The sequence below is a fragment of the Grus americana genome, chromosome 2 (genome assembly GCF_028858705.1).
Source record: "Grus americana isolate bGruAme1 chromosome 2, bGruAme1.mat, whole genome shotgun sequence".
NCBI lineage: Eukaryota > Metazoa > Chordata > Aves > Gruiformes > Gruidae > Grus > Grus americana.
The window spans coordinates 33,582,350-33,606,329 of record NC_072853.1 but is presented as its reverse complement, the minus strand read 5'-3'; the positions used below and the strand labels follow the sequence as shown (position 1 = coordinate 33,606,329).

The 23,980-nt window shown below is 38.6% G+C and overlaps 1 protein-coding gene across 4 annotated transcripts; it reads right to left on the bottom strand.

The window, feature by feature from the left end:
- PEX2 (peroxisomal biogenesis factor 2) lies at window positions 1-23,486 on the bottom strand. Of its 4 annotated transcripts, none has more exons than XM_054817715.1 (2): window positions 23,231-23,486; window positions 1-3,523 (listed from the first exon to the last, which is right to left on the bottom strand). In XM_054817715.1, the coding sequence occupies exon 2, from the start codon at window positions 3,502-3,504 to the stop codon at window positions 2,590-2,592; it is 915 nt and encodes a 304-aa protein (XP_054673690.1). In that variant the 5' UTR covers window positions 3,505-3,523; window positions 23,231-23,486; the 3' UTR covers window positions 1-2,589. The 4 variants fall into 4 exon arrangements, with proteins under 4 accessions (XP_054673690.1, XP_054673692.1, XP_054673689.1 ...); XM_054817717.1 differs by lacking the exon at window positions 23,231-23,486 and adding an exon at window positions 22,892-23,180; XM_054817714.1 differs by lacking the exon at window positions 23,231-23,486 and adding an exon at window positions 18,202-18,992.
- Between the last annotated feature and the right edge of the window lie 494 nt (window positions 23,487-23,980).

The following is a 23,980-nucleotide window of genomic DNA, read 5'->3' as shown; positions in this document are numbered from 1 at the left end:
GGGTAATGCAAACTGTTTATTTATGCCATAAGATATAGACTTTACAAACTTGATCAGTGCTATGGGCTACAAACCTAACACACTGACAATGAAATACCACAATAGTAGGTCAATGCTTTGGTATAATAAGCTATCACAAGTTAAGTATCAAAAGTGCACCTCCAGAAGACGAGCAGGGAAGCCAAGTGCAACATATTGTACAGCTATTTTCTACTGGCTGTGCTAGAGGTATAAAACTTCTGGAAACAGGTTGAGTACTGATACTGTAAGAGGGATGAAAAACAGAGTATATACATTTTACTAAGATTTCGCCTGCATGAAGCTGCAAGAGACAAAACAAACCTCAGGAAATTAATACAGCTTAGGTAAATCCAACAGCAGGACAGAGAGAGGTGAAAAGAGAAAGGAAAATAACTTTATTTAAATATTCAGGAAAAAGAAACATTCCTAAATAGGAAATAAGTTAACTCCTACATAAGAACATGACACCTAACAGAGTCCAATATAGAAAATCCATGCTCTTTTGACATAATACTACACTGTGATTTCAGAAGGAATGAAGAGTCCACAGGAAACCAAGGTGTGCTATGATTATGAACTACGAACACTGGATTTTGGATGTGTACAAATCTTAATTAATAGTTAAAGAGAGGTAGCAGAAAAACTCATGATCCTGTCTGGAGACATTAGACCACATCAAAGTCAGGGCTGTTTACATTACTTTGGGAAGAGCTATTAAGTGATGTGGGGGGACAATTCATACAGAATCACTTCAGGATCAGCAAGTGACTCTGGGACATTCTTCAACAAGACTTGCCAGTTTTTGATACTTCTAATAAAGACAGGTGCTGGTTCAAATGGCAACTGTGCATAACAGAAATTTGGCAGGCGGCTGATATACACATTTGATGGCAAATAATATATTGCAGCACAGTATCTGGAAGCAGTTGCTCTGAAGTCTCTGTTGACTCACAGAACAGTAGCAGAATTAATGAAGTTTTGGGCTGTCCAAAGATACTTATGAACCCGCTAACTATATTTAATTGCATCAGATGAAAGCGTTGTGTGTCACTCTAAAGATCAAAACCTAGAATTTAAGAAGTTCAAACAACTAGGCTGGTGGGTTGTTTTAATCAGACACTGAAGAATGTAATAAACTATTTCATAAAAGTAGATCAAAGATACCGGATCAGTTGTTACCATACTATTTTTGGGACTGACTATTGATGATAGCCAATCAAGAACACAGCCATCATAAAGTTATTTACTCAATTTAACTGTATAAGTTTTTGAGAATTTAAGAGCCAAAAAAGGATGCAATGTATTTTTGTGTTAATGAGACACTTCTGGGTAAGACTTCCTGTTAAAGAAGGACTGCAATTTTGGAAAAAATAATATATCTTATAAAACCAGGTCAGAGAATAAATGGATGAAGTGTTAAAACAGGGGACAATGAAAACATGGCAAAACCAGAGAAAGCAAATACTAATAGTAAAAAAAAAAAAAAAAAAAAAAGGAAGAATTACCTATTTTTTTATATGTCTACATGCACATAGCTGTGTTTTGATTTTTTTTCTGTGTGGTAGTGAAGTTTGGCGCCCACCTTGACCACATCAAAGAAGACTGGCAAGTCCCGAAGACAGCATCTTGTGAGGAAACAGTTTTCTCCAGTGTCTCTGACTCAGAAGAATGTGGGTTACCTTTGGCAGCTGCCACATTCCAATGGATGATGGACTGCGTCCCTCAGCTTTATGGGGAAGAAGTGGGATGTGGTCATACATATGTCACTGAAGTGACTGAAGAAACATATAGCTGAGTGAGAAAATGAGCTCGGTCATCTCGTGAAGGTCTAGAAGGTGCACTGTATTTGCACAGGAAGTGGTTATATCTCCTGCAGGCACATGTTAACTATGGAGTATCTATCTGTCTACCAGATGGATCACTTAAAGCTTATGGTCTGTTGATAAGAGAACAATTCTGAGCTAGAGAGTATGTCCTATTATGGTAGCTGAAGATGACGAAAACTACTAATAATCTCCTGTGATGACGATTCATTTTACACCTTTATTTTTTCCAGTGGAACATCACACTGGAAATTCAAATTTAAAATATTCAAATTTAAAATTATTCCTTAGGCATGACAAGGATGACTTTCCCACTAAATCCATCTATTAGCTAAGTTGGTAATGGCAAAAGCTTTTACAAGCTTGAGAGAATCCACAAAGTGAGTAAAAGCTTACTGGGCATCTTCTCTATCTTTGAGGGAAGTATATAGTATGCAGTTAGGAAGTGACAGGGTAACAGAATGTGGATCTAACAAGTAATGACTAGACAACATTGGGATACCAAACTGGGATCAAGTAGCAAGAGAGTAGAAGAGTCGATGAACTCTTTTTTTTTTTTTTCCTTCAGAGAGGCAAGTTGGCACTGTTACTCAGTAAAAAACTAAGACCAGTAAAGACATATGTTACAAGTAATTACAGAGTCTCCAAAACCATCTTTAAGCTGTTTACAATAATTTCTGAATTTTTCTATTAATCTCTGCAACATAATATTTCACGTACAGTATAAAAACAAATCAACCCCATATCAGGTATGCAATTCTGTCATTTCAATTTTATATTTCAGTGGCTGAAGACTACGTACCTCTGAGCCACATTTAGGACATGTAAAATACATATCAAATAAATAGTTACTTTTAATACAGTAGTAACAAAAAACGTGCGAACAGCCTATGGTATGAGGCATGGTAGGCCATTCCCCACATATTGAACATTCCTTGCAGTGAGCTGTTAATGTTTTTTCACTATTGGAAAGACCTGCAATAGGCAAACACCAAGAAGAAATTTTAAGTTTTAGTTTCTGTATGTTAATAAGTGGTAGCAGATAGATCAGAAATTCAGCAAAGCCATGCCATAAGAGCTCCCTGTTCATGTATTCAAATCCTACCTGACGAACACTTTGTGGCTTACAAAAAACTGACCTAATTCCTAGAATGCGTTCTGTAAGTGTTGCAAATGTTCCTTTCTGAAGAAAAATCAGAAAATTTAGAAGACCACAAAATTTAAGAAGTCCAGCTCCAAAGTTAATATAACTCTTAATTTTGCAGAAAGATTGCAGTTGACAATTACTAAATAAATCGTAACATCTTTCTTCCAACCATCTTCCACCAACAGTGAAAATAAGATACCATAACTTCTGGTGTTTGCTTAGAGGTTGGTAGTTCTCTGTCTGAGATAAGTTATTCTTGTATTGAATATTCAGAATAGCCTGTCCCACAGTTGCATTCTTGGAATAGACAGTGAATCTCCATAATATAAGCCATAAAAATGCTTTTACTTCTGGTTCAAAATGAGCCAACACCCCTGGTTTAAATCCATGAAAACAGCTGGTAAACTGGGACCACACTAGTTGTTCCAGGGCTTTGTTTAGTTCAAGAGCATCAAGTTGACTTATTCTGAGCACAGGATTCACACTGTTTTCATTTCCAATGCTGGAGGCCATTTCTTCACAAAAATACTTTCTAGGAATAAACACAAAACAGATTTTAGTGTAACAGAGCATTTCCTAATTTTATTCTTACTAAAGACAAAATAGTTGTAATATACCAGCAGTCAACAAGAAATAACAAAAAAAGCTTCTTCAGAATGCTATATTAATATGCTATTAATATGCTGCAAGTCCTTTCAGGAAGCTTTTAATTAACAGTGTAAAATTTCACCTCAAGAAAAGTTATATTGGACTATTTCTCCCAAACAATATAATTTGTATTTGGTTACAGAGAAGTGTTTAAGACCTTCCAGATATTTAGAAAACTCCACACATTTAATATTTCACTGTATAAATAAATAAAAAAAAAAATTGCTAGGCATAACTAATACTCAATTGGACCTTAAAATAGAAGATCAGAAACAAGAATAGTAGAACTATATGGTGTTTTATGAAGAAATTGGGAAAAGAACATACTAACTAAAGTCCAGAAGAGAACAGTGGGGTGGATAGAAAATACTGCCATATAAATACTTCAGTAGCTGCAGCTGAAAGTAAATTCTTAGAAATACCAATATATTTAAGGATTATATACAGAAAGATATGGATAAAAATTAAGGTGGGAATGCTAAAATTTGTTAAATAAAGGCAGTGATTTGTTTAGAGAAGAATCATTATGTGAGATTAAAGAAATTTCAGCATTTAGCGAAAAATTATCATACAGTACATCACTGAAGCCTGCATCTATTTTCTAGTCTTTTGACAGATGTGCGATTATTCTACTTGTCATATAACAAATTTCCTGGCAAGATGATTAATGTATACTAGCAACTTCAACAAATGTATACTCTTCTTGTTCAAGCATTACAAAGAAAAATACAAATATCTTAAAAAATTGTTTGGTTTATATGTTATTGTATATGGAATTCTGTGACTAAGAAAATAAATGTAATAAATTTCAAGAGCTAAATATGGATAACACCTTGGTAATGCAAAATTGTGGGGTAACTGATTTTTGGTTCCTTTCATCCACATAAAAACCACAAAGTGACTTAGAAGTGGTATATTTCAGGTAGTATGCAATATAATTCACTTTCTAAACCAGACTCTTTGCATAACAGACAAGCAAGGGTCAACAGCCTTCTGGAGAAAGTGCAGAAGGTGGTACTTCAAATCCTTATTTATAAGAGGAAAACCTGCTGTAACACAAGACTGCTTTGAATTAAAAAAAAAAAAAAAGCAGTACAGGATATATATAGGAATGGTTGCTAATGATGCTAAGAATACTAAAAAAAAAAAAAAATTCTCCAAACCAATAACCGCTGGCTGAAACAGAGTGCATCAAAAGTTTTAAAACCCAGTATAAAACATTACTTGTAGCATTCCTACTGTTTTCTATACCTATAATCGGTCATATCTGTAAGGAAAATACCATGCAAAGCTAACAGAAATATGATTTTGTTCTTAATGTATGCTGTACAACAGTAGTTTCCATTTAACTAAGACTAGCTACATGGGCAGGGCATACAACAGCTCCACTCAGTTTCTTCAAACTCCTTCCTCATTAGCAAGCAAAATATGGCTGAAGGCAGTATAAGGCCACCTCCTCTGGGCAAACAGCTATTGGGTTCGTTGCACCAACCCGCACCGGCCTGACAAGTCAGTATACAAGGGTATACAAAGGCGGTACACCCAAGCCTGTCTCACTCACACTTTTGTCTTGTCCGTAGTAAGCATCGAAGCACAGGAAGTGTGGTTGGAAAGCAGTATCCAGTATCTTCCCAATAACTTACCTCCTCCACTTTGTGATCAAAGGATCAATTCAACCCCTGCTGGATCTTGCTGTATCACTTCAAAAACTGCAGCTCCGATGATTATCTGCACTCCTACCCCTCATCTTCTCATCCCAGTACCATTTGAGGAACCACAGCCTCTGATAACCATCTACTCTGGAACCTGCCATCCTGGTTTAGTGCTATTCACCACTAAAAGTCTAGTGTCGTTTTCACTTCTGGTAACACATCAGTCCCTTCTACCCATTTCACTCTGTCCTAATTGTTTCAGTTACCCTCCTACTAGTGTTCTATACAATTCCCAATACACAAAATCCCCTTTCAAAATCCTAAAGTATTATTCAAAAGGGACATCTTATCAAACTTATCCATCTACTAAGACTTTTTCAATGTCAGTTCTACCATCTTTTACAGCTGTCCTCCATTATCCCAAGTACTATGAGAAATTGCTGTTGTAGATTTCTCATAAATAAGATAGGCTAAATTTGTGCAGATTCTGCTCCCCCCCCCCCCAGTACAGCTGGATTATCTAAAGAAACCTCAGCAAGTGAGGAACAGGTCATCAGGAACCTTCTGAAGCTGAAGGAAAACGTGTCACACACACAGGATTATGATGGATCATGAAATACAGAAGAATCATGGAGCCCTATAGGCTGGGGCTGACTGACTGCATAGCTGCTTTGTGAAAAAGGACTTGGGGATTCTGGTAGGCAGCAAGTTGAACAAAGTCACCAGTGCATCCTTGTGGCAATAATGCCTACTGGAGTGCATTAGTATGCGCATAGCTAGCAGACTGAAGGATGTGCTTAATCCCCTCTACTTGGCATTGGTGAGCCTACATCTGGGATACTATGTCCAGTTTTGCTTTTTTTCTATCAATAATACAAAAGAAATGTCAAAAAGAAGAAAAGAGTTCAGCCACTAATATCATCAGGGAGCCCCAACACCTGATATATGAAGATCGCTTGAAGGAACTCAGATTGTTCAACTTGAAGATAAGGCAATTAAGAAGTGATCTAATAGTAATCTTCCACTACCTAAAGGTTACAGAGAAGATAAAGTCCAACCTTTCTGTGAGATGCAGTGAAAGAAATGGAGGCAACTCATTGTATGTTGCTACATGAGAAATTCCAGCTGGACATAAGGAAATTAGAACAGCTTGTCTAAAGGGACTGTGAAATTTCCATCCCTGGAGATTCTTAAAACTTGAACAAATGATGCCCTAAGCTACCTGTTCTAGCATTGAATTTATCCCCAATTTTCACAGAAGGATGGACTAGATGTCATAAAGATCTTCCCCAGAACTTGGAGCTTGACCTTCCCAAAAATTTGTGCATGCCTTGTTGTAGAGTCTAATTGATTTGTGACAATACATATTTTGTCATGTCCATGATCCTTTGCAGACCTTTTGAAGGAAATTACTTCAGTGAACCTGTCAGTGTGGGTTGGAACATACAGAAAATGGGAACCACTTTTGAACCAACAAGTCCAACTACTGTTTGCTAACCTTCAAAATTTTGCAAAATCCAACAAGTCTCCTTCTTTAAAAAATTAAAATCAACACCACAGATACTGTTCAACTGTGACATATTTAATGTCTCTTCCTGAATTACCAAGTAGCAGATGATTCATCTTTGAAGTAACTTTTATACAAAATATATGGAAAAGGAAGAATATCAGACAAAAACATAAGCAATTAATAATAAAGATGTGCTCCTTTAAAATCCTTCAAATTATGCTTATAATATTCCTATGTAAGGAAAGCTTTCTTTTTGATGAACAATTAGGTAAACATTCTCAATTTAAGCAATAAAACTCGGCATTGTTCTGAAATTCTTTCTTGCTAAGAACACTGAAAGTTTGCCATAGGCCACGGCTGTTAACTGGACCCTGCAAGTTACTTAAAGATTATATCCATGTAGCTTTGATTTTAATGTGTAAGCACATTTCAGTGTGTGTACTGTTATGTACAGGCTGAAGTGTTCTGCTATACATTATGCTTACTTCCAAACTGATTTGAGGTTTTACTGCACTTAAGGGTAGATACATACTTCCCACAGACAAACATTAAAAGGGAAAGTTTGAAATCTGTATTTTCCTATGAAAAATGACTGCCAATGTCCTAATGATCTGGATAACAGCAACTGTTTCTTTGAGAGAAGAGGCCTAAATTCTAACCTCTATTTTGCTATAGGAGGGAATTGTCATTATATTCTTTATGGTGTCCACTTTTTCAAGTGATAATAAATAAAGAATAAATAAGTGATAATAAATAAAGTTTTCCCTTTTAAAATTACTTCCATTATACAAAATCCTTTCAGAAATTTGTTAGATTTTTCAGTTTGTACTATTTTCACAAATAGTGCTCCTAAAGTTGGAATAACTGACAAATATTCTGGTTTAAAACTAGATAATAAAGACAGCCTGTAAATGTCAAGGTATTTTTTTATGTTATTTTTGCATTCCATATTCTGCTGAGTTACACAGACTATAAAGAGAATGCTGGTTTTCCTCTATGTTTCTGCCAACCGTATCCTGGGGTGCATCAAGCACGGCACTGCTAGCCAGTCTAGGGAAGTGATTGTCCCACTCTACACTGTGCTGATGCGGCCTCACCTCGAGCACTGCGTGCAGTTTTGGGCACCACAGTACAAAAAGGACATAAAACTATTGGGGAGTGTCCAAAGGACGGCAACAAAGATGGTGAAGGGTCTAGAGGGGAAGGCGTATGAAGAGAGGCTGAAGTCCCTTGGTTTGTTCAGCCCGGAGAAGAGGAGACTGAGGGGAGACCTCATCACAGCCTACAGCTTCCTCAGGAGGGGGAGCGAAGGGGCAGGCGCTGATCTCCTCCCTCTGGTGACCAGTGATAGAACCCGAGGGAACAGAATGAAGCTGTGATGGGGGAGGTTTAGGTTGGATATCAGGAAAAGGTTCTTCACTGAGAGGGCGGTCGGGCACTGGAACAGGCTCCCCAGGGAAGTGGTCACAGCACCAAGCTTGACTGAGTTCAAGAAGCGTCTGGACAACGCTCTCAGTCATATGCTCTGATTTGGCTGGTCCTGTGTGGAGCCAGGAGTTGGACTCGATGATCCTTACGGGTCCCTTCCAACTCACGACATTCTATGACTCTAAGATTAAATTCTATTTGTGATGTCCTTACTGTTTTAACTCTCTTATTTGGTCTACTTTAATTTTTTAAAAACTTAAGAACTCAGAACTGTAGAACCAGTAATGAAAGAGACAAATATCAATTCTCATTTAAAGACACCATCAGGCTTAGCTTATATGATCAGAATGGAACAGTCAAAAATCAGATGAATATACATAATAAACTCTATGTGTGATTAACTTGTTACATAAATACACTTTAAAACAGAACACTAAAGACTACTACTTGAAAGGCACACTGTCACAGATATTGCACAGAAAAAAATAAAAAATTGCCTCCTAGAAGAAAACCCAACAGAACATTTTTTTTTTCCCTTAAATAACCTATAGCTTGTCTGTTGGGTTTTTTTTGTTAAACTAAACAAATGAACAATCCCACTTGTGCAGTACACCGTGCAACAAAAAAAAAAATAATTATTGTATATCACCAGGGAAAGAGGAATTTCTTCTGGCATATGTTAGTGCTGTTATCGAGCATTGTGCAAATTATGAATGAATATATTTTATTTGGAAACATGTTATTGACAGAAATCTATCAATAGTAATGTGACTATTGTCAACAGCCTGTCAATATTAATGTAATTATGATTAAGGGGATAACATGGATTTTAGCTATAATACCAAGTAACATCTCCTGCATTGCTGCTATCAATATAAGCATTATTATTGACCTGTTCTGGGACTATCAGTATGAGATGTATTACCATCAGGCATATTTGTCAATGCATTCTGCCCACAAAAATTCTACATTTAAATTTACAGGTCTGTAAACTTTGCCTGCAGAAATATACAAATCCAAGTAACCTCTAGGGTGCCATTTTTTTCCACAAGGCTATTCCACTGTGGATGAGTAATCAAGGGGTTTCTACTGTCTCGGTGCTACTGCAATTGCATAGTTTGTGTTTACCTTGAAGTCTACTCTATCTTCCAATCTGTTTATGTCACTTTTCTGTCTGAATAATTATTTTCTGGTTTGCATTCTTGTATTTGAGTTTTTCCTCTTAAATGCAGTGCTTCCTACTTGCCTGCGTTGCTTTTCATCTTGTTGATTTCGGAGATTGTCTCCAAATCCATCAAGAGTATTTTGGATTCAGATCTTATGTCCAAAACAAAGAAAAAAAAAACCCCAAACTTTCAACCCCTCTTCAGCTTAGTATCATCAATAACTTTTGTGTGTGTTCTCTTCGATCACTCAACTCATTAATGCCTTTTCATCTTGACAGGATACTATAGATAATTACTCCGTAAAGGCAATTTTTCAACTTGATGCTGATATTCTCAGCATCTAAGGGAGATAGTATCAATATTATGTTTCCCTAGCTTGGTTATGTAGGGAAAAAGACGTTATTAAAATCAAGCTGTATTGTACCTAAAGTTTTCCTCTTACTTACTAAGCTTGTCATCCTTTCTAAGAAGAGAAACAGACTGAGGTTTCTTATAAACCTCATGGTCATGTCAAACCATACTGGCTGTTTTACAAACTCTTCTGCCTATTTTTGGATACAAATTAATTGCTAAACTATTTACTCCTGAATCTGTAGGTGGAATTGAAACTGTTTCAATAATTCTCTTAAAAAACTAAAAAGACACAACCCCCCTCACACACAAACCCATTTTGCTGGCTATTTTCACCCTCTGGGACATTAAATAAATAAATAAATAAAATCAGTACTGCCTAATTCCTCAATCATTCTAGGATGAATTTTATTAGGATTTGCCACTTGAGCACATCTATATTAAGATTCCTTAGGCTATTCTTTCTGTGCTTTGGTTCCACTCTTATTTCCTGTCTAAGATTAATTTTATAAAGTAGCAGGTCACAATATATCTCTTTTTATAAAGTATGAAGTAAAGAATCAGTCTTTGAAAATCTGTTACTTGTTCTCCTTTCTTATTTAATAATAGATCTAGGTAATGGACCTGTCCCTTTGTGCCCCCTCTTACTTAGATTTTTGGACCCTTTAATTGATTCTTTTCTTGTGCTTTGTAAATTGAAACTTCTTTTATTCTTTAGAGTCACTGAATTTATTCTTACATTCCTACATTTTTCCTTTACATTCATCCCAAATCACGTTGCATTACTTTTGCCAGGACAACTCTTGATTTCCAGGCCACTGTAGAATTCCTGATATATAAAGTCTCTTTACCATTCATTATTATTATTTTAGTTTATTATTATAAACTATCTCAACACAAAGAAACAACAGGACATACATTAAAGATAACAGATTTTTTTTAGCCTTTTCAGCAGACAAGATTCTGGCAAGTCCCAGCATTCAGATCTATGTCTCACGCAGGGGGAAGCAGTTTGTGGTGGGCATGCTAGGACTTATACTCTCTCTGCAGAAACTACCACTAACACACAGTTCCTCCTCAGAGCTACAATGCATTCAGTATTGCCACACTGGGGGTGGGCAGGGGGGTGTGTGTGTCTGTGAGAGAGAGAGAGAGAACAAGCCATACCCTTGGTCTACTATCCCTCCTAAACTATCTTTACACCCACCACAAGAATGCTGAGTTTGGTTTTGTTTTTTATGTGAGGTGGGCTTTTTTCCCAGTTGGTTTTGATTTTTGGTTGTTCGGGTGGGGGTTTTTGTTTGGTTTGGTTTTGGGGTTTTTTATTCCATTTAACTGTTCTTTTCAGTTATTCTCAATAGCAGAGGATATTTCAGATGTCAATTTGAAATCAATAAACTTTAAAGATGAGAAACTAAATGATATGTACCCAGTTAATTTTAAAATCTTCCTTTACATCAACTCTCATAATAAAACACAGAACCCGGACCCCAGCTGCTCAAAACCTCATGTTTTACCATTAATTCTCATCTCTTCCTTGCTCATCAAGTGTAGAGAGAAATATCCTCAGATCAAAGTCTAATTGGGAGCCCCAACTGTGTTGTCTCTTAATCACTGTGAAATTAACTTATCACTATATCATTACCTCAAATAACCTTACAAAAGATTGATTTTGTATTACTGTCTGGCTTTCTATATACTTCAGCTAAATACCTATCATTTTGTAAAGAACATAAACTGTTTCTTTAACCATTTGGAATAACTACTAACACTAATTGAAAAACTAGTAACACACTGCAATGACAGAAAATATTATTTATTTCTTACATTCCTGAGAGACAGGATTATTTTTCAAAACAGAGAAAGTAAATGAAAACATTGAGTGACTGACCATGTAACAAGTCAAATCCATAGATGAAATTAAGATCTTCACTAAGGAGGTTGAGTGAGCAACTAGTAACAAATCTCAGAATCCTGGATGCTACAGTTACATTTACTGTCAGAAGACAAAGTACAGGACAAAGATACATTCAAATCACAGGTTGTTTTTCCAACTTTAACTCAGTAAACTAAGATTTCATAAAATGGGATACAAGAGATTAGCCACTGCTGAATGCCTGAAGACAGCAAGAGAATGTAACGATAGCTCATTGATTTATCTTCCATAAACTACCTGCCAGACTCAAAATATTAGAGCTTCAAGTTACAAAATCAAAACCAGCTCAGAAGAGCCAGAATTGATACAACAGTAATGAAGAGCAGTAGCAAAGTGCTGTACTGTTAGAAGCTGTACATCAGTCATTTCTGTCAGTATTTGATGGAAACTGAAAATCCCGTGTCAATGTAATACATTCTCTCGATGAATGCTAGCAACTAAGACCATTATTGGCCATCGTTAAAGATACTCTGAATGCTAAGAACTCCCATCAACTTCAGAAAAATTTGTGATCTGTCACCACTCTTAAAAGACAGATTATTAGATGCAAACAACTAGATCTGGTAGTCTAATTACTGCATAACCAATATTATTAAGAAACTACCTTTTAACATTTGTGATGTTAAATTTAAGGCTACAAAAGCTCAAAGTACATTTGTATTCCCCATAGCATACAGGCCATAGAATCCTACCAACTTTTTGAATATGGACCTAATTTTCATTTATTAGAATAAGTAGCAAGATAAGCATGTAACAAGTCATATGTTCAATCTGTATTCTTCTTTATCACATATGCCATTCCTCTTCTTCCCCCATCTTATTTCCTCTTTTTTGTCGTCCCTTTCCTTAGTATGTCAAATTGCAAACTCATCTCTAAAGGGATGTGTCAGTTCCACTTGTAAATTCCCATTCTCTGCTGTACTAAATGAAATCTAGCTGTTGTTCCTTTTACTTAAATCAGTGATAAAAGAACCCAAAAACTCAGGAAAACAAAGCTGTATTGTAACTTGAGGCTTTCCAAAAAAGGTGGTTCAGAAAATCCCTTGAACACTAAGATGAAGAGCCAAAATATATGCCCAATATACAATATTGACTGTCTTTCTTTGGAACTAGGTAATGGGAATTATCTGGAGACATGCCTTACATTTACTGTTACTAAACCAAATGTGGTGGAGGGTTTGGTTGGAGCAGTTTGACAGAGTTGTGATTGTGATGGTTAACTAGGAAGGAACAGCCGCTTGCATTGAAGAGGCAACATCTCTGACTATACCAGTAGCAGGAGGTATAAGCCCACAAGAAAGATAGAGTCCTTGTGCTACAAATGTAGGTCTCAACTGTTAATGATCACATCAGCAAACAACAGAGACACCCTTGCCTTTGAAGGGATTTTGATTATGATGAGGTTCTGGTATAAGGATGGACAACAAAAGTTACATTGCATTGCATGTGTAAAAAGTGAAGAGGATGTAAAGCTCAGTAGATGTGCCATCCTTTGTGTTAAACAGGTGAAACATCACGCTGTGACAGAGGTACGCAGCTCCTTTTCAGAATGGTTCAAACATGAATGCATGGTTGTGAGCACACTGTGGGCAGTTACAGCCATAACTCTTCATTTGCTGGTTACTGTTATTTACTTGAAAAGTTGGCCTTATGCCTTGTGATATACATACTATCTGCTTTGCACTGTTTTAAGGGCACTGTATCTCACGTATCATTATTTGTCAAGCAGTGTCAATCTCAATGGTATGAATCTTTTCTATGGCCCTCCTTACCTTTCTTCCATTTGCAACTACCTAAAAGAAACAAGTCACCAAACTTAAACTCCCATTTGACAGCTCTGTGTTTCTGTTCTGCTCCTACCTGTCCGATCCATATGAACGGATCACCAGATAGGTATGGAGATGCCAGGATGAAGATTGAGAAGATATGTAGAAGGGATTTGGTAGCAATGTCTGTTCTATATAATCAGATACAATTTACCACAGATGACAGAACCCTGAAATTTTGCATTAAACACCTCAGCCTCATGATTTGTGAAACACAGTAATTGCCCAGATTTTATTCCAACTTTCTTCCTTTTTATATGCATATGCATACCAACTGCACAATCATGAATATTCAGCGATGTGCAAGTGCAACAATGCTGATCCAAGTACTACATTGCAGGAACATAACGTCCTTTAACATCTTATTAGAAATACTTATTAGATGAGAAAGGTAAAATCTGTCCTAAATGCACAGCTAACTCATAATTAACCTCTGTCCACACCTGTACCAAAAGGAGGACTGTATGTAAAACCAATGTTGTTACAGAGCTTATTATTTATGGTATGTTAAAGCCAAGAAGGCTCTGCATCAATAAAAAGACATGCCTGTCAGTTTTAAGTTTTGGCCTTGTATTATGTAGCCTAATTTATGAATAATTGGATCTAATTATAATGAAGATCTCTCAACTGGTGGAAGGATAAGGAACAGTACTTTACCTGACATACGTGTCTCATTTTTTAGGCTTGTGTTCTATAGAAACATAAGCTGATGCAATTTCTGACAGCTACAGTTGCTCCCTCCCATCTTCCCTGAACTATGTATTGCCACCTTTTCTTACAGACTAGTGCCAATACTTATCTGACCCTCTACTGAACTGTTCTTGTATGTTAAACCAGTAGAAACCAAACCTGTTTAACTTTATCTTTCTGCAGATTTAGTACACAAACAGGTCAGCACAGCATCAGGTAAGACACGTGCAGCACCAGTAAGAGCAGCATCAGGACCAGGAGAAACAGGTAGTCATGAAACTGGCTGCCTTTGAACCTCAGCATCATACTCTGAGATCCGCCACCGGCCTTTCCTTTGACCAGAAGAACTGTTCTTATAGTCTCGAAACCCAACATACTGAATGTGCAAGGATAACATCACAACATCATAAATACAAATAATGAAACTTTTTGCTATCTTTCAAAAATGAAAAGAATAAAAAAAGAATTCTTTGTACAAGTCCACTGTAGGACTCATGCAGACTTGCAGGTGAGAGGCTACTCTGTTTAAATAAGTAACACTATGCGATTCCTCCCCACTCTTACCTTTTTGATATGATTGTAGTTTGAAATGTTTGGCATACACAGTGACTAATAGAGATGCTGGGAAAATTAGATGTGCTCAGTGTCCCCAAATCTTGACAGTTTTATTACTTGGTAATTATGGCAACTTTAAGCACACGAGGGAAGACTGATATGCTTTCACCACACTCTTTTCAATCCTATAACTTCATTAGCATTTTCGAATCCACTGGCACGGCTGCACACACATATTACAAGTAACAGTTTAGAAGAGGGATAATAATTTCCTTACTAGGCAGCCTGAGCTGTACACTGTGACAGCTTCTACAATCCCTCTGCAATTCCAGCGTGAATTCCCCTTCATGATTTAGTTATGCCCCACAGTGTCATGGCCCCATATTAATTTCCTTTCCAGGAAAAGTTCCTTTCTCCTTGCCAGCCCCCTCCTGTGATATCGCCTGTCAGCTACTCTGCTTATAAAATTAATAACAATGTTTTTGAAAAATATTATTTTTAATGTATTTTTCAAGTTTTCTTAAAATTTAAATTTGGATTATTTCCTTTCTTTTCCAACTCTACCACCAATATTAGCAAAAACAGAGACAGCATTTTTAGAGAGGTTGTTCCCAAACAGCTACTGATACAAACACAATCAATATTATGAGTAATTCAACTTACTCCTAAAGGCTGAAAACCTTCATGGGCCCTCTCGTGCAGGAAAAGAAGGAAGTGCCCAGACCCAATCAGAGCCAACCCTGAATTAAGAGTTGCACCACTGCCATAATTCTCTCCCTTCCCATATCATGTATTTGTCCTTTTTCCTCCATCTCAAAGTTTTTTATTTCTCTTAATTTTTACCCTTTCTTCCTCTGAATAATCTGTATTTACTTTCCGTTTGAAAACAGTCTGAAATAATCTTCCAAATTTCTTGCATTTCACCTCCAAACAAAAAAAAACCCTACCACCATCTCTGAGAGAGTCGTGTTACAAAGAGATAGCGTCCTTTCTGTTCTCCTTCTCCTGAATATTTTTGTAAAGTTTAGTTGTGAACTAACAATGCTTGTAGATGTAGATCAGATGTATGGCTGCAGGAACCATTTAGCTCATCTGAGAAGTTGCAGGACAGAGTGCTACCTTCTCTGTTCATGTACAGCATAATCTGACTCATACACCTGCAGCTTTTTAAAATAAATACACCTTTTTTTTAATTATTTTCTGCTTTTAACTTTCCTACTTGAAGAGTACAGGGAGTGCTGCAGAGTAGCTGGTGTTGAGAGCATACTAGTTAGTTAAAATGAGAGTTGTAGCATCACACCCTGTCTCTTCCCCCTTTACTGGTCTATGTGAAAAAGTACATATTCTATTAGGCCTCAAAAGGAAAAGAACACACCCACCCACCCACCCACCCAAAGAAATCAACAACCAGCCAACCACAAACAACAAAAACTCCAAAACAGCATAAACAGCCTGCTTGAAAACACCATACTGAAGTAACCTTCTGCTGCGGTCCAAGAGATGTAACAAGTTGTAGGAGCTGTTATCTATTAACTGCAGCAGCAATACAGTAAGTTTGTGTCTATTCACATTTTTAGTTGTACACAACTAACCATCATTTATGTTGGAAATTTAAATTCATTCTCGACATGCTCTAAAAAAAAAAAAAAAGAGTGTGAATTCACATATTGTTCCTGGAAAGTTAACATTTGGAAACCAGACCTTGCTAGGGAGAAGTTTACATTAGGGTGTTCTAGTGAAGGACTGATTTTAATTGACAAAATTATCATCTTCCAACTGCGCACATTATATACAAGTACAAATACATCCTTTTCATAGTTTGTATCTTATGAGTTGTTCAGCTTAGTACATACTAAATATATGTATACGGCTAATATATTTGTAGAGAGTTAAGCGTACTTATGACGCAAGGACCAACAGACACTTTACGATATTTATAGCATGGAGTTGGTTGTGATTTAAAGAAAAATATGCCTCTCGAAGCTTGCTGGCAAAAGGGTCTTTTTTTGTAGTCATTCTAAAGAAGTACAGAGTGGTTTCCCTCTCTGAATTTCCTAAAGTATGCGTGTGAAAGTCCACTGGTGGCTTGCCAAATATTGCTTGTGTATTTACTGCAAGCTCAGAAAAAAAAAAAGAGAAAACTTAAGAGTAGACTGTTACCCCCTCCCTTTTAATTTCTACAAATGTGGTAACAGGGGCAAGTAGAAAGGGATCGGTGTTTATTGTAAGTTTATGAATTCCAACCTTGCCTGCTCAAGCAGGGCCATTTGGAGCCAGTAGCCGAGGACCATGTCCATGTGGCCTTTCAAGGAGGGAGACTCCGCAGTCTCTCGGGGCAACCAGTGTCAGTGCTTAGTCACCCTCACAGTGAAAAAGTGTTTCCTGATATTCAGGCAGAAATTCCTGTGTTTCAAGTTTTGCCCTCTGGTCCTGTCACTGGGCACTGCTGAAAAGAGCCTGGCTCTGCCCTTTTTGCACCCTTTCTTCAGGGATTTATAGGCATTGATAAGATCCCCGAGCCTTCTCTGCTCCAGGCTGAACAGTGCCAGGTCTCTCAACTTTTCCTCATAGGAGAGATGCTTCAGTCTTTTAATCATTTTTGTGGCCATTTGTTGGGCTTTCCATTATGTCCAGGCCTCCCCTATACTGGGGAGTCCAGAATTGGACATAGTACTCCAAGTGGGGCCTCACCACTGTTGAGGAGAGTGAGAAGATCCTCAAACATCTCCCTTGACCTGCTGGCAACAGTCCTCCTAATTCAGTGCAGGATACCATTAGCCGCCTTTGCCACAAGGGCGCATTGCTAGCTCATTCTGAATTTGCTGTCCACCAGGACCCCCAGGGCCTTTTCTGTAAAGTTGCTTTCCAGATGGTTGCCACCTAGCAGATACCAGGGTATGGGGCTGTTCCTCCCCAGGTGTAGGACTTTTCATTTTCCCTTCTTGAACTTCATGATGTTCCTGTCAGCCCATTTCTCCAGCCTGTTGATGTCCGTCTGGATGGCAGCATGACCCTCTGGCCTATCAGCCACTCCTCCCAGTTTTGTGTCATCAGCAAACTTGCTGGGGGTACACTCTGCCCCATCATTCATATCATTAACAAAGATGTTAAACGGGATCGGACTCAGTACTGACCCCTGGGGTACACCACTAGTTACTAGCTTCCGACTAGACTTTGCACCATTGATCACCACCCCCTGGGCCCAACTGCTCAGCAAGTTTTATATTGACCTCACCGTCTGCTCACCCAGCCCATACGTCCTCAGCTTCTCTATGAGGATGTCATGGGAGACAGTGTTGAAAGCCTTACTGAAACAATATCTACTGCCCTCCCCTTGTCTAGCAAGCCAGTCATTTCATCATAGAAAGTTATGAGGTTGGTCAACCATGACTTCCTCTTGGTGAATCCATGGTGACTACTCCTGACCACTTTATTGTCTTTAATGTACCTGGAAACAGTTTCCAGTATTAGCTGCTCCATCAACTTCCATTCTTCTCTGGGGCTGACGTGAGGCTGATCAGCCTGTAGTTCCCTGGGTATTCCTTCTTGCTCTCTTGAGGAAAGGAGTGACATTGGCTTTCCTCCAGTCTTCAGGCACTTCTCCCAGTCTCCATGACTAGTCAAATATTGACAGCATCCTCACAGTGATATCAGTCAGTTCCCTCAGCACTCATAGCTGCATCCCATCAGTGCCCAGAGCCTTATATATGTCCAGTTTACTTCAATATTCTCTGACCTAAACCTCTTCCACCAAGCGTACACCTTCCCTGCTCCAGACTTTCCCCTGGATTCTACGATTCCTGAAGGTCTTTGCTGCTAGAGACGGAGGCAACTAAGGCCTTCAGTACCTCAGTCTTTTCCATGTCCTGTGTCACCAGAGACCCCGACCCATTCAGCAGTGAACCCACATTTTCCCTAGTCATCCTTCTGCTATTGACATATTTACAGAAGCACTTCTTATTGCCTCCAGGAATGCTCTGACTTTCCTGATCACATCTCTGCATGCTCAGATACTGTCTCTATATTCCTCCCAGGTTACCTCTCCCTGCTTCTGCATACTTCCTTTTTATTTCTGAGTTTTGTGATGAGCTCCTTGTTCATCCATGTAGGGCTGCGAGCATTTTTGCCTGACTTCCTGCTTGTTGGGATGATCACTCTTGAGGTCTGAGGACATGATCCCTGAGTATCAACCAGCTTTCCTGCACTCCTGCAAGGCCTTATCCCATGGGACTCTTCCAAGCAGATCCCTGAAGAGGCCAAAGTCGGCTCTCCTCAAGTCCAGGGCTCTGATCTGGCTTTCTAGTACTTAAACGAGGCTCTCGGAGAAAGCAGGCACTGATATCAGTAACCAACTGAAGAAGAAATAGATTACATTAGTTTCTGCCAGGGACCGTAAAGCTTAAAGGAGACAGGGGCTAAACTGGAACAAATATGTTGAACTTCTTAATTAAAAAAGTATTATCTAGAGTGTCTTCAAAAAAACTCTCTGCCTAAAGATCATTAGATACATAAAAAGTTTTAGAAGTCAGATATTAAAAATGTTATATATCTTATTCTTCAGTTAGATGGATGTTAACCCAGAACGAGCTTATTGATAATATATAAAGAACATTTCTTATTAAATATATCACTGTCTTTCAATTAAACTTTTTCATGTTTGTTTCTTACTATTATCTTATTTTTCTTCTTATTATTAGAGCACACCATAATTTAATGAAGTTGTATTTATGCCTAAAACATATCAGTTAACATTAGCTGGACATGCTTGGGGTTTTTTTCCCCTAGATCTTCTTGACTCCTGTTCTCACTGAATAAACATAGAAATTGCAAGTGCAACAGTACTGTGGGACTTTCTAATTTTTCTTTTAAGGAGTAGGCCATTATAAGCAATACAGAAATAAAGCACATAGGTAACAAGGTACTTACATAATAACCTTAAATTGTTGACTGATTTGTCTACTGTTTAATTTACTACTAGTTTTCCTTCAGACATCTGTTAATCTCCTCCCTCCCTTCTTTCTCCCTACTCTCTCTGAACCTCATAGCTTTGAAATTACTTTCATATGTTTAAAAAAATAAGAAAAGGAAAGACATTCCCCACTCTCTCCCATTTTGAATACATAATTATATGTGTTTTTTCCCCTCAAAGACCATGTGCTTCATTACTATATCCAGACATACGTTAATACTGCATTCAGACATTGATTCCTACCCCTTGATTATTTACGTCTTGAAGAGTCATTAATTTTACAGTATATTTTTTAGTATTGATAGTATATAGCCGCAAACTTGTTTCCTTCCTTCCAAAATATTCTCTGGGTAGCAGCAGTCTTTAGCAATTTTCAGAACTGTCACTTTAAAAGACTATGAAAAATTAAACACAGGAGAAGATCAAATGTCTGTCTTGACTTGCACCACAGCATTTGATGTCAAAGCACAAATAGAGTTCCTCAGACTAGTAACAGTGTCAAAAACTATCAGAGTATAGAAATTACCTTTCCCATTCTATTCTATGAAGCATCTAACGAAGTCTTTATATACTATCAATACCTGTTTGCAAGTTTTAATTGAGTTTTATGTAGTCCATCACAAGAACATTTGCTTCCTACATGTCCTGAATCGCAGTATCAAAACCTTTCCATAAGTCACTATCTTCTCTATTAAAAGAAATGATACCTACAGTTTCAGGGTGGGGGAATAATAAAAGAATTTAATAGGAGACACACACACAGAGCTCTCCAACAAACAAAAAAATTCCCTCCCAAATCTAAACACCCTACCTTGCACAAACCAGACATTCCATATAACTAGCTTAATCCTTAATAATCTACCAACATGAACTGGATACCATTCCAGTGACCTGACAGCCTTTTAATTAGTGGATGGATTCATAATACAACTGAAAGCCCATTACCTGAGAAATTAAACTTTTTAAAAACAAATTCAGAGGATGATATGTTTATCTGCTATACTAAGAGTTCTACAGGTACCTGTAAGACTCTTAAACATGAGTTGATTCAGATACGTGCAAGTTCATCAATATTACTTTACAGTTTTCAACATTTCTAACACGAGTAAAAGATACTTTGCCACTCATTCAATAAAGCTTTAATAGGAAGTGATTTTCTTCATTTGGTAAAAAGAATGATCTCAACAAATAAAAAACCCATCAGTTTGAACGAAGGCAGGCCTAGAAGTTAAAAGGACTTAAAAATTGAGGCAAAATTTTAAGCAAAGAGTTATTTCAACTGCATTGTCCCCAGATTAATGCAATTTCAGTATGTTCTGCACTCAACATATGTACTCAATTCTTACTTTAAAAACTGTAAATATATATATAACATAGTTTTTTAAAGGATATATGTATATAATTGTTACTTATTAAACCACCCAAACACTCCACCTCTTTCACCCTCCCACAATACAACCCAGATTGGTAGGCAAGAAAGAGGTTGTAAATGTAAGATCCTTGCAAAACTTTCACAGACAATAGCTTTATATGTATTCCACTTTTCAATTCACTGACTCTATCAATTACTTAACAATACAGAGAACACTATAGACATCATGATAATTAAAGTGTAAATGCATAAGCTATTTTTTTAAATAGTTTTAAAAAGTTTTTTTTAAAATAAAAATGCTGCTGCTTTCTGAAGAATGTATTTGCAAAGGCAGACACAAACTTCTGAAAATTTTTGGCAATAAAAGTAATACCTAATTTACTCAAAAGACGACAAATTCTTTCCGAAACATTACTGCAGCGTATAGGATAGCAAAATATTGAAGGATTTTCTTTACAGAAACCTGAAATTAGTTTGAACTAGCCTATCATGGTGTAATCTCTCAAGCACAGCACTGTCTTTTCTCCACATACATCACCACAGATACAAGTGGTGAGCTATTCTCTCCAAAGAAAGGCTTCATGAACAATATAACCTTTTAATTCCAAAAAAGTATTCTTACTAGCAACTAGTGCTAGAGCACTAGCAACCACAGCAGGTGTTCCAATACTGACATGATCATCTATTTCCATAGTAAATTCCAGAAGATTTAAAATATGTGTCCCTCCAATACTCTTGACATTATGTGCCTCACTGGTCTATTCCATTTCTAAAAAAAAAAAAAAAAAAAAAAAAAAAGGCAAAAAACCCAACCCCCAAAAGCCCACCCCCCAAAAGCACACCTTTTTAAAAGAATTTATTTCTACATCTTATAGGTGTGAAGTTATTCCTCTAATTCCAGATCAGGTAACAGAAATGGATGATTTCATGCAATATGAACAAACTTAAACAAAAGAATTCAGAGGTGTGAATTGCTACTTCCCTTAATAGTTCATTTCCTACTCTAATTCATGTTCCAGCAATTACAATTTTAGCTGTTTTCCTACTAAGCACTTCATTAGATAAACTAGTGATGATGGACATCCAGGAAGTGAAAAACAAACTGCTAATGAGTAGAAGCTGAAGCATGAAGAGGAAAAAACATCTGTAGAAGAAAGCACTGATAAAATAGATCATAATAAAGACTAAAAATAGTAATAGTCTTAAAGCAAACACTTTATGAGCAACTTGTTGCAGAACTGCATATTAATAATGGCTCCAAAGAAGTTAGACAACAATTCATTTAACTTCCAATAAAATCAAACAAATGGCTAAATATTTTGGAATCATGTTTTACTACAAACTGGCCATACTTCATCTTTGACCTTGATGAACACTTCCCTGCCACTGACAAGTAAAAGATGATACAAGAAATATACTTAGGGATTGAAAGCAACATACAGTGCTGCAGCTTTCAAAACTATATAAGTAGAATTCATCCCTCTGCCAAAGCACTTTGGCCATTCAGACTAAATCTACATTAATTTTATGGCAAACTAATGGTTTGTTACTTACAGGCTGCACAAAACTGCATTAACAGAAAGCAGAAAGGAACCACTCTCACCTTTAGCAGGCAGTACCTATAGGAAGCCTTGTCACCTATAGCAGGCAGTTATATGAAAGACTTTTAGAGGTCTATAAATCGTTCGCTCTCTCAACTGACATCAGAATAACCAATTAGACGAACATGTCCTTCTGCCAGAATATTGTGCCCCTTCCTCTCTACAGAGCACGCTAGTAGGCTCCATCCTTTCTTACCTGGGCCTAGCTGGAAACCTTGCAGTCTCTTTACATAATGAGACACGCAACAGGGGACTGAATGTCACAGCGGGACTCGGGAAACTGAGCCGCCCGCAGAGAGCGTGAGGAGAAACACAAGTTCTTATACACAGAGCCTGCAGCAGCGCCCGGGGTTGACCCAGTGAGGCTGCCCCACCGGCCCTGCAGGCCCGCCGCCGCGCCCCGGCCTGCCGGGCCGCAGGAGCTGCCAGGCCGGGCTCTGCCCAGGGCCACGGCTCCGGCAGCAGCCCCGCACGGCAGGCAGCCCCGCACGGCAGGCAGGCAGCCCCGCCTCATCCCGCCCGCGCCCCGACTGACCTGCGGCGCCCCCGGGACTCTGCAGGGATACGGGCGCGATGGGCTCTGCCTCGAGCTTTCTAGTGGTGGCCTACGCGCACGGAGCCTCCTCGGGCCGCCCCGGGGGCTCTCCCCTCCGCCACCCGGCTGTCGCCCCCAGCCCACGGGCACCGTCCCACCAGCAGGCCCCACCGGATCACAGAGCCAGCTCCCCCTGCCTAGAGCGGCTGTAGCACGGACAATAGATACCGCAGGTATCTGCCTAGAGTGGCTTTGCAGGAAGTACTCTGGGAAATCGAGATGACGCGCTAGAAGAGCTCCCGGGACGGTGTACGTGCCAGGGCGAACCACAGAGCGGTTTGACTGACAGGCTGTAGAGCAAATCAGTGGCTCGGGATGAGGATGAGGAGCCAATGGAAGAGGCAGGAGGAGGGGCCGCTCCAGGGCCGAGTGTAGGGGAGCGGGATGAGGCCGAATGGGGGTCGTTGGGCAGCGGGTACTTCCCGGGCTCTGTGAGCGGTTAAGCGTCTCGGTGGAAGCAGAGCGGCGGTTTCGCCTTTCGCCGTCTTCAGCTCGGCAAGCGCTAGTAGCGGCTTCAGCTCGTCCTAGCCGCCCGTGTCGGCGTGGAGGGGCTCCCGGCTCGGAGTGGGGTGGTCACCGAGGGTGGTGCGGGAGCGGCGAGGCCGAGCAACTTGGAGTCGAGGGCGGCGAGGGGCTTGTGTAGGATTTACTGACAGGATTCACAGGGCTGTGAGAGGAGAGACATAGCAG